The sequence below is a fragment of the Maylandia zebra genome, linkage group LG2, assembly GCF_041146795.1.
Source record: "Maylandia zebra isolate NMK-2024a linkage group LG2, Mzebra_GT3a, whole genome shotgun sequence".
In the NCBI taxonomy this organism is placed as follows: domain Eukaryota; kingdom Metazoa; phylum Chordata; class Actinopteri; order Cichliformes; family Cichlidae; genus Maylandia; species Maylandia zebra.
Genome location: NC_135168.1, coordinates 6,624,631 through 6,638,665, shown reverse-complemented (window position 1 = coordinate 6,638,665; position 14,035 = coordinate 6,624,631). Strand labels below are relative to the sequence as shown.

The 14,035-nt window shown below is 41.6% G+C and overlaps 3 protein-coding genes across 3 annotated transcripts in view; all 3 read left to right on the top strand.

The window, feature by feature from the left end:
* LOC143413219 (uncharacterized) overlaps positions 1–14,035 on the top strand; it is a 332,604-nt gene that overhangs the window by 77,213 nt on the left and 241,356 nt on the right. The gene's annotated exons all lie outside the window — the stretch shown is intronic.
* LOC112432151 (NACHT, LRR and PYD domains-containing protein 3-like) overlaps positions 1–14,035 on the top strand; it is a 199,134-nt gene that overhangs the window by 88,764 nt on the left and 96,335 nt on the right. The window lies entirely within an intron of this gene.
* Positions 1–14,035, top strand: part of LOC112433632 (uncharacterized) — a 29,087-nt gene that overhangs the window by 8,931 nt on the left and 6,121 nt on the right. The window contains exons 3-8 of the mRNA XM_076875982.1: positions 1,618–1,696; positions 3,673–3,877; positions 4,029–5,829; positions 6,908–7,081; positions 7,445–7,618; positions 7,984–8,157. Of these exons, the coding sequence (XP_076732097.1) occupies positions 1,618–1,696; positions 3,673–3,877; positions 4,029–5,829; positions 6,908–7,081; positions 7,445–7,618; positions 7,984–8,157 (2,607 nt within the window). The remainder of the gene's footprint in view (positions 1–1,617; positions 1,697–3,672; positions 3,878–4,028; positions 5,830–6,907; positions 7,082–7,444; positions 7,619–7,983; positions 8,158–14,035) is intronic.

Sequence of the window (14,035 nt, the reverse complement as noted above, 5' to 3'; positions counted from 1 at the left end):
ACACTAGTGCTGTCAGTAGATTAAAAATGACTAATTAATGACACAATCTTCTGTCATTAATCCTGATTAATCACAATTACTTGATCAATAGCTGCAGTTACATTTTTCCAACTTTATATTTAAGCCTGTAACAGACGTTTACACCATATAATGAAGTCAATGCAGAATAAACACAAAGAATGTTAAACGCTTCAATTCAAAGAGACTTTGAATAGTTTTCAGTCTTTAACTCAGCTTCTCTGCTGTAAATACAACTTTGGAACAAACATATATACTAAAAGCTAAGTGTGCACTAATATATAATCATATATAATCTATATTACTGCTGTTAATGAAAATGTTTAATCAGACTCATCACAGGGTTACTGTGGATTAATTTGGATTAATCACCATTAAACATCATTTTTAATGTAAATGAATCAAAGTTCATTTCATGAGCAAACAGAGTCGAGAGAAAAGGGCAAATTTACACACTTAACATGTTTATTGAACATGTAAACATTGATTAACCTCCTGAATGAGCCGACCCCCCCAGGGACAGTCCTGCATGCTAATGATGGGCTCTGCTCTGTACCTGCAGGATTCTGTCAGCCACAAACTCCTCAGCTGATCCTGAATCTGAGCCCATCTGTCAAACCATCATTTTCTTCACAGGTCTGTGGAGGTGGCACTGATCCTGCAGCAGTCTAACACTCTCTGTCACTCTTCTTCAAGTCTTTGACACGAGGAACCAAAACTATGTTATTAACAACACTAACAGGTCTGCAGTTTGTCCACTTGGCAGTTGTGTCATCAGTGCTTTGCATCGTTGGGATATTTTAAGCTGGAAGTGCTTCGGTGAAAAGAAAATTCCTTCTGTCACGATGTGCAGAATCCTTCATGTTGGTCGGCTGGTCCGTCTTGTTATTTTTTTAATGCTCAAACTTTCCATCGAGAGGTCAGTGTGTGTTTGTCATCTTCCATATTGAGCTGATTGGTTCAGCTGCCGTCACTAACAGATGTGCTGCACATCTGCACGTGTGCAAAGGTAACTCTACTTGGACAAACTGCTCGAAGTGCGTTGATAGAAACATTTCAGGGATTTTGAGTCGTTCTGCTCTCCAGATGTGTCGTGTTAAAGGTTTTTATCATGTTAATCATGATAACAGATGAACCCCTAACCCTACATGTTAATTTTGACAGCACTGGTAACTCCTTTTTAATGTTCTTCTGTCAGATCATTGATTAGACTCGACTCCAAATACGAGACTCGGAAAACTCAAATGAAAACTCAAATCAAAGCAATGAGAAAAGGACTTCTTGTGTTAGAATGAAAACATATGGAAGTGGTCAGGTTTCAAACACTCGATGAATCTACTGCACAGTTACATTCAGGGACCTTTGGCCTCCTGAGAGCATTAGTTGATGGTTCATCACAGTTTTCTCAAAGTTTCCTCTGAGCTTCTGCAGCATCATCACTTCCATCACTGATGAAAGAAAGTTCATAGAAAACAGAAAATATATCTTCAGAATCTGAGAGTCTAAAACTTGACAGACTTGATTCAGATGAAGTTATTTGAGCAGAAACTCCTGGATCGTTATCCTGTGTTGATCTAATCCTTCATGGTTCCTCCACAGAGTGGACCAGCAGAGCTCAGAGGTTCCCAGTGGTCAGTCTGCCCAGCAGCATCAAACACAGCTGGACTCCATATTTATGGTCTGTACATGTACAACAACTACTTTATTATTAATAATAATGCATTTATTTATAGGTCCCTTTCAGAACACCAAGGACTCTGTGGACTAAATGACCAAAAGAAACAAACTTTGAAATCAGACGGTGCAAATGTGATCACAGGGAAACGTTTTAAACATCGAGGCTTTAAACAGAAACCAACGTGAAACAGTTTGTAGTCGAGATCAGTGGGAATGAAGCTGAATAACTGTTTCTTCAATAACTTTGAGCTCTTAAAAAAGAAAAACTAGCTGAAAGTCTGGCTGCTCTTATGAAAAGTACAGAGAAATTATGGGTCGCTCAACACTTGTGCACAATATAAGAGTTTAAATAAATCTAAAGAATAACTCAAAATCCTACAATCATACTGAGAAAATCATCTACAGCTAACTATCCAAGTGGATTTGTTTAAGACAGCTCCATCTGCTGGTGGCCCTCTGCAGGTGCATGAAAGGGGCGTGTTTATATTGAAAGTAGTAGAGAAAGTAAACCCCACGGGAAGGAGGAGGACTCTCAGCGGCTTCCAGCTCATATTCAGACATTTGACTTCTCACTGAAAGCAGCAAGTTTGAGTGTCTGTACCTTAGTTAGAAGAGATAACATGTCAGTAGTAATTAGAGTTGATTGAGCAATGCTGTCCTTATAATGTAGTTTATGATTTTTATGGACAAGTCCAGTTTTTCTGTAGAGCCTCTCAAGTTGGTGACAGCAGTCAAAGTTCACGTGTAAACCAGAGCAGCAAATCGGGTCCAAATGTGTTGTTCACAGTGAGTGGGATCATCATTGGCTGCTATGTTAACCTCCTGCAGCAGGATGTCTTTGGTCAGAGAATGGATAGATCACTAAGTCATTGTTGAGTTTAGGGAGACAGTAGACAGTTGGAGGAGGTTCAGCCAGTTGACACACAGTAGATAAAATAACTGAAGGCAGGAGCAGACACCTGTATGACTTTCCACCTCTCACATAGATTATTGTCCCTGGGCAGCGCCACAGGGCTGGTAGATGTAAACAAAGCTGGAGGAGAGGATTTATTCATCTGAGAAAAGTCACAGAGTTGTGTCTTGATGCTCAATCATCCAGGTACGTAAATCCCAAAAAGCTTGATTCTGTTCATCTGGATGTTTTCAGTGGGAGAAACGTTTCATCATCATCAGGTGACTTCTTCAGTCTCAGCTGACTGCAGGTTTCAATCTTATAAACAGGACATTTGTATGACTGAAACCAGCCCACTGAAGGAACAATGGGCTGGGAGGTCAGTTCATTGATCATTGGTACGCATATTGTCAGGACCATTGATCAATGGTTGTTGATCAATGGTCCTGAGTCCAGTTCACAGAGAGCTGGGGAATGGCTGCAATCACAGCATGTAAGATGGTGACAGATGTACCCTTAGGCCCCTCCTCCATTCAGAGATGGTCTTTCCTTTTCACATAAATGGCCTCCTTGACTCCGCCCTCAAACCAGCGTTCACATTTACTCAGGACCTTCTTGATGTGAAGTTCTTCTGCTTCCCTGGCTGCTGTGTCTGTGGGGATGGTGTTTGTTCTGTGTTGTTGTGTCCTGATGACGCCCAGTTTGTGCCCCAGTGGATGATGAGAGTCAAACCTTAAATACTGATCTGTATGCGTAAACAGAGTGAACCTTTAAGACCAGTTGTCTGTACGATCAACTCAGTCACCTGAAACATCTCCAAGTTTCTGGCTTTGATCATCAACCTGTTGGTAGTTCAGCTCTGAACACCAGTGAAATGTTTCTCCCACTGAAATCGCTGCATTCATATGAACAGCATCAACGTTTTGGGATCATGGAGTTGTGGACAAAGTCTCAGTTAATCAGATAAAGTCAAACCTATAATTGGTAAAGAGTTCGTGGATGATATGCCCCTTGATCGTAAAGAAGTGGACGTTGTGGATACTGAGGTTCAGAGTGGTGGGTCATTCATAAATATTCTGTTCCAGCTGCTGGAGGACAACATCATCACTTTTGTGAAGAACGAGCTGAAGAAGATCCAGAAGGCTCTGAATCCAAATAAGCCCCAGTGCTTGGAGTTTCAGAGGGAGGATGATGAGCAGAGGAGAAACAGCAGAGAGGCATTTGTGAAGATCACAGTGGACTTCCTGAGGAGAATGAAGCAGGAGGAGCTGGCTGACCGTCTGCAGAGCAGTAAGAGGATTTATCTAAAGATTTAAGCTGCTGGATAAATGAGAGACTTGTGACACCAGTGTGTTCAGTCATTTCTCAGTGGGTCAGAAATTGTCATCAGCATTTTGTAAAATGTGATTGTTAAAGTTGTATTTTTATTATTATTATTCAGAACTTCCAGCTGCTGTTTGTCATCGTAACCTTAAGTCTAAGCTGAAGGAGAAGTTCCAGTGTGTGTTTGAGGGCATCGCTAAAGCAGGAAACCCAACCCTCCTGAATCAGATCTACACAGAGCTCTACATCACAGAGGGAGGGACTGCAGAGGTCAATGATGAACATGAGGTCAGACAGATTGAAACAGCATCCAGGAAACCAGACAGACCAGAAACAACCATCAGACAAGAAGACATCTTTAAAGCCTCACCTGGCAGAGACGAACCAATCAGAACAGTGCTGACAAAGGGAGTGGCTGGCATTGGGAAAACAGTCTTAACACAGAAATACAGCCTGGACTGGGCTGAAGACAAAGCCAACCAGGACATCCAGTTCATATTTCCATTCACTTTCAGAGAGCTGAATGTGCTGAAAGAGGAAAAGTTCAGCTTGGTGGGACTTGTTCATCACTTCTTTACTGAAACCAAAGAAGCAGGAATCTGCAGCTTTGAAGACTTCCAGGTTGTGTTCATCTTTGATGGTCTGGATGAGTGTCGACTTCCTCTGGACTTCCACAAAACTACAATCCTAACTGACCCTAGAAAGTCCACCTCAGTGGATGTGCTGCTGATAAACCTCATCAGGGGGAAACTGCTTCCCTCTGCTCGCCTCTGGATAACCACACGACCTGCAGCAGCCAATCAGATCCCTCCTGACTGTGTTGGCATGGTGACAGAGGTCAGAGGGTTCACTGACCCACAGAAGGAGGAGTACTTCAGGAAGAGATTCAGAGATGAGGAGCAGGCCAGCAGGATCATCTCCCACATCAAGACATCACGAAGCCTCCACATCATGTGTCACATCCCAGTCTTCTGCTGGATCACTGCTACAGTTCTGGAGGATGTGCTGGAAACCAGAGAGGGAGGACAGCTGCCCAAGACCCTGACTGAGATGTACATCCACTTCCTGGTGGTTCAGGCCAAAGTGAAGAAGGTCAAGTATGATGGAGGAGCTGAGACAGATCCACACTGGAATAAAAAGAACAGGAAGATGATTAAATCTCTGGGAAAACTGGCTTTTGATCAGCTGCAGAAAGGAAACCTGATCTTCTATGAACCAGACCTGACAGAGTGTGGCATCGATATCAGAGCAGCCTCAGTGTACTCAGGAGTGTTCACACAGATCTTTAAAGAGGAGAGAGGACTGTACCAGGACAAGGTGTTCTGCTTCATCCATCTGAGTGTTCAGGAGTTTCTGGCTGCTCTTCATGTCCATCTGACCTTCATCAACTCTGGACTCAATCTGCTGGAACAACAACAAACAACCTCCCAGAAATCTAAATTATTTAACAAACCAAACCTACAATCTCTCCACCAGAGTGCTGTGAACAAGGCCTTACAGAGTCCAAATGGACACCTGGACTTGTTCCTCCGCTTCCTCCTGGGTCTTTCACTGCAGACCAATCAGACTCTCCTACGAGGTCTGCTGACACAGACAGGAAGTAACTCACAGACCAATCAGGAAACAGTCCAGTACATCAAGAAGAAGCTCAGTGAGAATCTGTCTGCAGAAAAAAGCATCAATCTGTTCCACTGTCTGAATGAACTGAATGATTGTTCTCTAGTGGAGGAGATCCAACAGTACATAACATTAGGACTTGTCTCCAATGGCAATCTGTCTTCTGCTCAGTGGTCAGCTCTGGTCTTCATCTTACTGTCATCAGAAGAAGATCTGGATGTGTTTGACCTGCAGAAATACTCTGCTTCAGAGGAGGCTCTTCTGAGGCTGCTGCCAGTGGTCAAAGCCTCCAACAAAGCTCTGTGAGTAAACATGTGATCAGGCTTTTATCTATAACATAAACAGTGTAATGTGTGATGGACCCTTAAAAACTTAAACATATTTATTTACATGATCATCAGCACTAAATACAGTATATTATAGTTAATGTTTGATAGCAGCAGTAAATGTCAGTGTCTTAAACATATCTGGGTGTCAGCTTTTATCAAAGTCATATCCAGAATCATCCTGTAAGTAAACTTTATTTATACAGCAGCTTTCACAGGTCAAAAATCACAAAGTGCTTTACAATAGAAACAGGCAATAAAAACATTAAACAGCAAACACTGAACATCATACAGCCTAAAACTAGTTAAAGGCCACTCTGAATACTAGAGTCTGAATAAATGAGTTAGTGGGACCAGTAACAGCCTTTAACTGGAAGATCTCAGATATGAGAAGAGCTGTAGGATTGTAGAAAGTCAGAAATATAGACTGGGACTAAAAGTAAGGACTAAAACTTTAAATAAAGCCTAAAATGAACTGGTTACCAGTGTGAAGAGATTAAACTGGAGTAATGTCCAGTCTGTTTCATGTGCTGGTTAAAAGCCTCGCAGCATCAGTCTGTACTGACTGAAGACGTTCAAAGACTGTGATGGACCCATAGGTGATCAACTCCCTCATTCCTCCTCTGGTCTTATTGCTCAGCTGAAGAGGAGTTCACTTCTATATGTTACAATCAGCATCACCAGTACAGCTCCAAGGATCTGCAGCTGCTGGCAGATTCAGTCATGCATGCTTGATTGTTTTTCAGTCTCTCAGGTCAGATGAAGTCATATTCTTTATGAATCAGCATAAGAAGTCAATAAAAATTCAAAGCAAATCAAGATGAGCGTTTATTCTTGTTTTAACAAATATATGAGCGAGAGGGACCTTTTTGGTCTGAAGTTATAATCATCTGCCACATTTCTAATCTCTTTACTACGTGGACTTTTAAAATATTTTCTGTTCCCCCAGACTGAGTCTCTGTAACTGGTCAGAGAGTTCATTTAACTTGTCATTTGATAACAGTTTGTTATCAAATTACAGTTTTTCAAATTGTGTTTTTATTTTGTTTTTTAGGCTGTTTGTCCCTGATCTCTCAGACAGAGGCTGTGAAGCTCTGTCCTCAGCTCTCAGCTCCCAGTCTTCTACACTGAGAGAGCTGGACTTAAGTAACAACAACCTGCAGGATCCAGCAGTGAGGTATCTTTCTGCAGGACTGAGAAGTCCACACTGCAAACTGAATACTCTGAGGTGAGATCAAGTTATGTTGTGCTTTTCATCAATTGACAGAATTAACCAATAAGAATCCACTAAATGGGAAAAAAGTCAGTTAAACTTCTGTAATAGTTTTATGATAATTTAATGAGCAGAGTTATTGATTAATATGTCAGCTACTTTGGTGCTAATGCACTGCCCGGCACATGGAGCCCAAATGGCATTTGCAATAGAATACCAGAATTGACTGACCATTGTCAGTTAACAAATGTCAGCGTCATCCATTTGTTGACTCTCAGTAAAAAAACAGGATTAATTGCTAAATCTAATAACTTTTTATTGCACCCTCATTGCAACTTAACAACAGTGTTTGTTTAATGTTTATCTGTCATTTTTCAGACTGAGTCACTGTAAGCTCTCAGAGAGAGACTATGAAGCTCTGTCCTCAGCTCTCAGCTCCCAGCCTTCTACACTGAGACAGCTGGACTTAAGTAACAACAACCTGCAGGATCCAGCAGTGGAGTTTCTTTCTGCAGCACTGAGAAGTCCACACTGCAAACTGAATACTCTGAGGTGAGATCAAGTTATGTTGTGCTTTTCATCAATTGACAGAATTAACCAATAAGAATCCACTAAATGGGAAAAAAGTCAGTTAAACTTCTGTACTAGTTTTATGATAATTTAATGAGCAGAGAGTTATTGATCAATATGTCAGCTACTTTGGTGCTAATGCACTGCCCGGCACATGGAGCCCAATTGGCATTTGCAATAGAATACCAGAATTGATTGACCATTGTCAGTTAACAAATGTCAGCGTCATCCATTTGTTGACTCTCAGTAAAAACACAGGATTAATTGCTAAATCTAATAACTCTTTAGTGCACCCTCATTGCAACTTAACAACAGTGTTTGTTTAATGTTTATCTGTCATTTTTCAGACTGAGTCACTGTAAGCTCTCAGAGAGAGGCTATGAAGCTCTGTCCTCAGCTCTCAGCTCCCAGTCCTCTAGTCTGAGACAGCTGGACCTGAGTAACTCTGACCTGCAGGATTCAGGAGTGAAGCTTCTGTCTGCTGGAGTGAAGAGTCCACACTGTAAAATGGAAACTCTCAGGTCAGGATTTAAAATTTTCCAATGATGATCACGTTAAACCTGATTTCTATTACTGCATAAACAGGAAATTGATTTTTAAAAAAGTCTTAATGTAGAAATTAGTGTCTGGGGTTTTTAGTGATATTTGTTCACTTTCTGTCTTTCATTTGCAATGAAATGTCCCATCTGCTCCTGAGTCCAAAATCTTTATTTTAGCAGTGCTTCATCCACCAAACCTTCTAGTTCGATTCCTGTATGCTGAAGGTTTTTACAGAGCTGTTTGTTCAGATATCAGAATTTGATTTTCAGAAACATTTAGTAATAAAAATATGATCAATTGATTATTTCTGACTGAAAAGATGAAATATACAGGGAGTGCAGAATTATTAGGCAAATTAGTATTTTGTCCACATCATCCTCTTCATGCATGTTGTCTTACTCCAAGCTGTATAGGCTCGAAAGCCTACTACCAATTAAGCATATTAGGTGATGTGAATCTCTGTAATGAGAAGGGGTGTGGTCTAATGACATCAACACCCTATATCAGGTGTGCATAATTGTTAGGCAACGTCCTTTCCTTTGGCAAAATGGGTCAAAAGAAGGACTTGACAGGCTCAGAAAAGTCAAAAATAGTGAGATATCTTGCAGAGGGATGCAGCAGTCTCAAAATTGCAAAGCTTCTGAAGCGTGATCATCGAACAATCAAGCGTTTCATTCAAAATAGTCAACAGGGTCGCAAGAAGCGTGTGGAAAAACCAAGGCGCAAAATAACTGCCCATGAACTGAGAAAAGTTAAGCGTGCAGCTGCCAAGATGCCACTTGCCACCAGTTTGGCCATATTTCAGAGCTGCAACATCACTGGAGTGCCCAAAAGCACAAGGTGTGCAATACTCAGAGACATGGCCAAGGTAAGAAAGGCTGAAAGACGACCACCACTGAACAAGACACACAAGCTGAAACGTCAAGACTGGGCCAAGAAATATCTCAAGACTGGTTTTTCTAAGGTTTTATGGACTGATGAAATGAGAGTGAGTCTTGATGGGCCAGATGGATGGGCCCGTGGCTGGATTGGTAAAGGGCAGAGAGCTCCAGTCCCACTCAGACGCCAGCAAGGTGGAGGTGGAGTACTGGTTTGGGCTGGTATCATCAAAGATGAGCTTGTGGGGCCTTTTCGGGTTGAGGATGGAGTCAAGCTCAACTCCCAGTCCTACTGCCAGTTTCTGGAAGACACCTTCTTCAAGCAGTGGTACAGGAAGAAGTATGCATTCTTCAAGAAAAACATGATTTTCATGCAGGACAATGCTCCATCACACGCGTCCAAGTACTCCACAGCGTGGCTGGCAAGAAAGGGTATAAAAGAAGAAAAACTAATGACATGGCCTCCTTGTTCACCTGATCTGAACCCCATTGAGAACCTGTGGTCCATCATCAAATGTGAGATTTACAAGGAGGGAAAACAGTACACCTCTCTGAACAGTGTCTGGGAGGCTGTGGTTGCTGCTGCACGCAATGTTGATGGTGAACAGATCAAAACACTGACAGAATCCATGGATGGCAGGCTTTTGAGTGTCCTTGCAAAGAAAGGTGGCTATATTGGTCGCTGATTTGTTTTTCTTTTGTTTTTGAATGTCAGAAATGTATATTTGTGAATGTGGAGATGTTATATTGGTGTCACTGGTAAAAATCAATAATTGAAATGGGTATATATTTGTTTTTTGTTAAGTTACCTAATAATTATGCACAGTAATAGTCACCTGCGCACACAGATATCCCCCTAAAATAGCTAAAACTAAAAACAAACTAAAAACTACTTCCACAAACATTCAGCTTTGATATTAATGAGTTTTTTGGGTTCATTGAGAACATGGTTGTTGTTCAATAATAAAATTATTCCTCAGAAATACAACTTGCCTAATAATTCTGCACTCCCTGTGTATTTGGTCAGTGATATGACTCATTGCCTCACTTAAATATAAAATGTAAACAAAAATTCAAAACAATAGATTAATACAAAACAGAGTTTGACTGTCGAGCTTAAAGTGAGCTTGAATGTTATTCACTTCCTGTTTTATTTTGGTAGTTATCATCACCTGGTTTTTACTTTTAAATCCTCCCCCAACATTGTCTACATTAGTTTCAGCTGTAGAAGGTTTTATTGACTGTTTGATTTGTCACTTTTTTTAACTATAATTGTTGACTTATAAGCTATTGCTTAAAATGTATTTTCATTAAAATACCAAATAATTTATTACTTTATCATCTAATTAGATTATAATTCTGTAAATAAGAGTGATAGTGTGGCCTGTGTGGGTTGTCTTCAGGTTCTCTGCTTCCTCCCACAGTCCAAAAACATGCATGCTGGGTTAACTGGAGATGTGTGATTGTGAGCATAAATGTTTGTCTGTCTAGCTCTGTTTCTACCTGGCTACATCACCGTGGTTACTGATGCTGAACCAATAACCTGGTCTGGACCAGGTTATGTTCAGAGTTTTTGTTTAAAATCAGCTGAAGTGCCTCATTTTCACTGATTCTTTCATTTACAGAAAGCTTTAAGTGAGATATAGATTCAGTCATATGTTACTAATATTACTTTTAACCTGAGTAGCGAAAGTCCGCGGTGATCTGAAAATGATGTGCCGGGAGTTGTGCCGGGAGTTGTGCCGTTCTCTGCGGCTTCAGTGACCCTCGAGCTCTCGACTAGCTGGGTAACAGACGTCGCCGAAAACGTCGAAGCACTTTTGCACTTTTGCAAATATGCGATATCTTGATAAACCGAGCAGATATTTGAAGTTTACACACCCACATTCTCCCCTGAAAATATGTTAAAAGTTTATTTTGTGACCCAGGAAGATTAATAAGAGTAATTTTAAAACTTAGTAGTGGTCACCATTACCGGAAACTGGAGTTTGGCTGGGCCGCACAATGAATTCTGGGATATGGTAGGCCACGAAGGACACACCCGACCCATCCTTCAAATTCGGGGAAAAGGAGGACGCATTTGTCGGCTGCATTCGGAGGAATTTGGACAGCCTTCGGTGCGTCGCTGTGACGTAATCTGTCTACAAATGTGTCCTCAGGAGGACGCAGCCCATGAATTTGTACACACCGAGCCTGCGTGCTGGTAGCAACTTAGCCACAGCTCGGGTGTGGAGGAGAAGCTGAAAAAGAAGGTTTTCTAGTTTGTAAGGAGGAAAAAACTGAGAGGACTAAGTGAAAGAGAGGCTGGAGAGTAACACAGAGCAGCAATGAATGCTGCTCACACAGTTTAGACAGTTTAGCATCAAATGTTCGAGTGAGTTAGCTCCCAGCTAACTAGCAGAGCAGCTAACTAGCAAACCAGCTAACTGCACCCACAAGCTGCGACTGCGTCTTTCTAACAAGAGCGTCAGACACGCAGACTGGTTTTCTTTGTGGATGATGATGTGTTCTCACACTGATCCTTCATGATGATGCTGTCATCCACCCACTGCTCCTGGTGTTGCCAATTCCTCAGTAAGGAAAATCGCTATTGGCTGTCCTAAAAGTCGCTGCAAGTCGCTAAATGATGTCATCGCCTAATTTGGATAAATGGTCATGCTAATGTAATTGTAACGTACGTTGTAGGACAGAAAAATAACATTGTGGAAGAGACATAGCGTGAGTAAAAAACGTCCTGGAATGCATTTAAATAAATAAATCATAGTTCTGTCTGTAACTATTACAACACTCTCACCACATTTGTTAACATTTCTCTCAACAAATGTGTTTTTCCTCGTTCTTTGTCATCCAGCTGCGACTTTGGGTATAAATGTGTCATAAACAGGATAAAGCAGTGCAGGTTCAATGTAATCAAACCTCAGACTGAGTTCAAAATCATCACCTGTCCCTGATACCACGTCAGCACCAGAACCATGATGTGTTTACTCACATTTAAAAAGGTGGAGGGCAGTGTGAATGGACTGTTGTCATTGGTCTGAATGTGCCTCTATAAACATGTGCTCTTCATTATTGATGTTTTCCTAATGAAGAGAAAATGAGACTTAACAAAATCCTTCTGACTGTTGTTGGAGCAGGTTGGGTCCTGGGTTTGAGTCCCCCACTGTTCCACAGTGGCTTCTAGCTTTGTTTCACAGTGTATAGAACAACAAATAAAACCAAATCACAAAAAAACACATCAGACTTTGAGGGTTGAACCAAGGATGAGGAAGCAGACTCGGCCCCAAACATCTGGATATATGGATGGTTACCAGAGCAACCACAGCAGTGTGCTCTCAGTATATTTAGTTGTATAAAGGTGTTTGTGGTGTGTTGCAGCTGAAGCAGCCTCATGTATGTTGACACAGGGAGAAAATAGTGTGAGGACACTGTTCACAGCAGTCACAGCTCGCTGCCTTCAACAGTCTCTTCCTTCCTTGTTTGGATGTCACTGATATCATCTTCTGCTCTCACACTGACCACCTGTTGGAGCTAACATGCTAACATGGAAGCAGCAGGTATGCCACCTGTGGCAGCTGAGGTCACGTGACCTGAGTGTTTGAACCACACGTTGGAGCAGCGTTTCCAAACATCTGCACTTCAGAAGCTCCAAAGTGTGGAAATGTCACTGTGGAGCGTCTCATCACTATCTAAGAGATTTTCTTGCCTCTGCAAAGCGAAGCTTGCAAACAGCACCATAGTTTGTCAATCCCAACCAATCAGAGCGCTCCTTATGTCACGTCACATGACTCGTGTGTTTTCCTCTTTGATTAGCACCCAAAGAACTAAAGAAAGGCTAAAAGGATGTTCAGCCAATCAAATCCCTCCTAGCAACAGGAAGTGTAGAGAGGAAATGGAGCAGAGAAGGAGAATCAGCAGTTTAAATGTCTGAGTTTTAAACTGGTGACCCTCTAAAGAGGCTTTTATTGACTCTTTCTGTTTTCTTTACAGCTTTTTCCACCATTTAAACTGTTTAATATCAGATTTAGAAATAACTTTTGGACAGTTTTTCTACATTTGCACTAAAATATGACATCAGTAATGACTTTCTGACTTTACGTGGGACTAATCTAACGACTCAGCCTGGCTATGTTGGACTGGGTGTGGCAGCAGCTCCCAGTTTGAGTTCAGGAGACAGACACCCTCTCTACTTTGAAGATCAGCTTCAAACTTTCCTTTTTGATAAAGCTTATAGTTCGAGCTGGATCAGGTGAACCATCCCTTAGTTATGCTGCTATAGGCTCAGGCTGTTGGTGGACGTCCCATGATGCTCTGCTTTCTTCTCCCCTCTTTTCACTCCTGATGCTTTTATATGTCACTACTGCATGTCCTTAACTTTTGTCTCTCTGAGCTCATCTCTTCTCTTTCCCCTCACCCTGCAACCAGTCATGGTAGATGCTCCTCCTGGAGCCTGTTTTCACTGGGAGGATCTTTGTGTCAAAGGGAGTTCTTCTTCCCACCATCACCAAGTGCTGCTCACAGTGGATTGTGTCGCGAAATCTATCAATGTAGAGCAGTGATACAAACCACGGAGGCCCCAGAGAAGTGCAATCAAACGATGAGTTTATTAACACACAGGAGAAAACATCAGCCTATGTCTTCTGACAAAAATACATGTTGTGGACACTTACAAAGCAGTGGGGTACACGCCCCCCCATGGCGTCAATAAAAATATTCAGAGTAAAATATGTTCCAGACATTAGTCACAGTTAATGGTACATCTTGTACATGTTTAATGGCTATAAACAGACACAGAACTTCTCTTTTCTGTAACACCTTCCATACAAGGTAATAAACTTCAAGCCCTCAGGGTCTCTGGGGCTAATTATTGACTCTGGTCATCTGTTGCCAAGTAGAGTAAAATATAGTGAGACACCAAATGAGTTAAGGCCTCAGGCCTGACACATTCCTAGATTATATGTATTGTAAGCATCCATGCAATCAT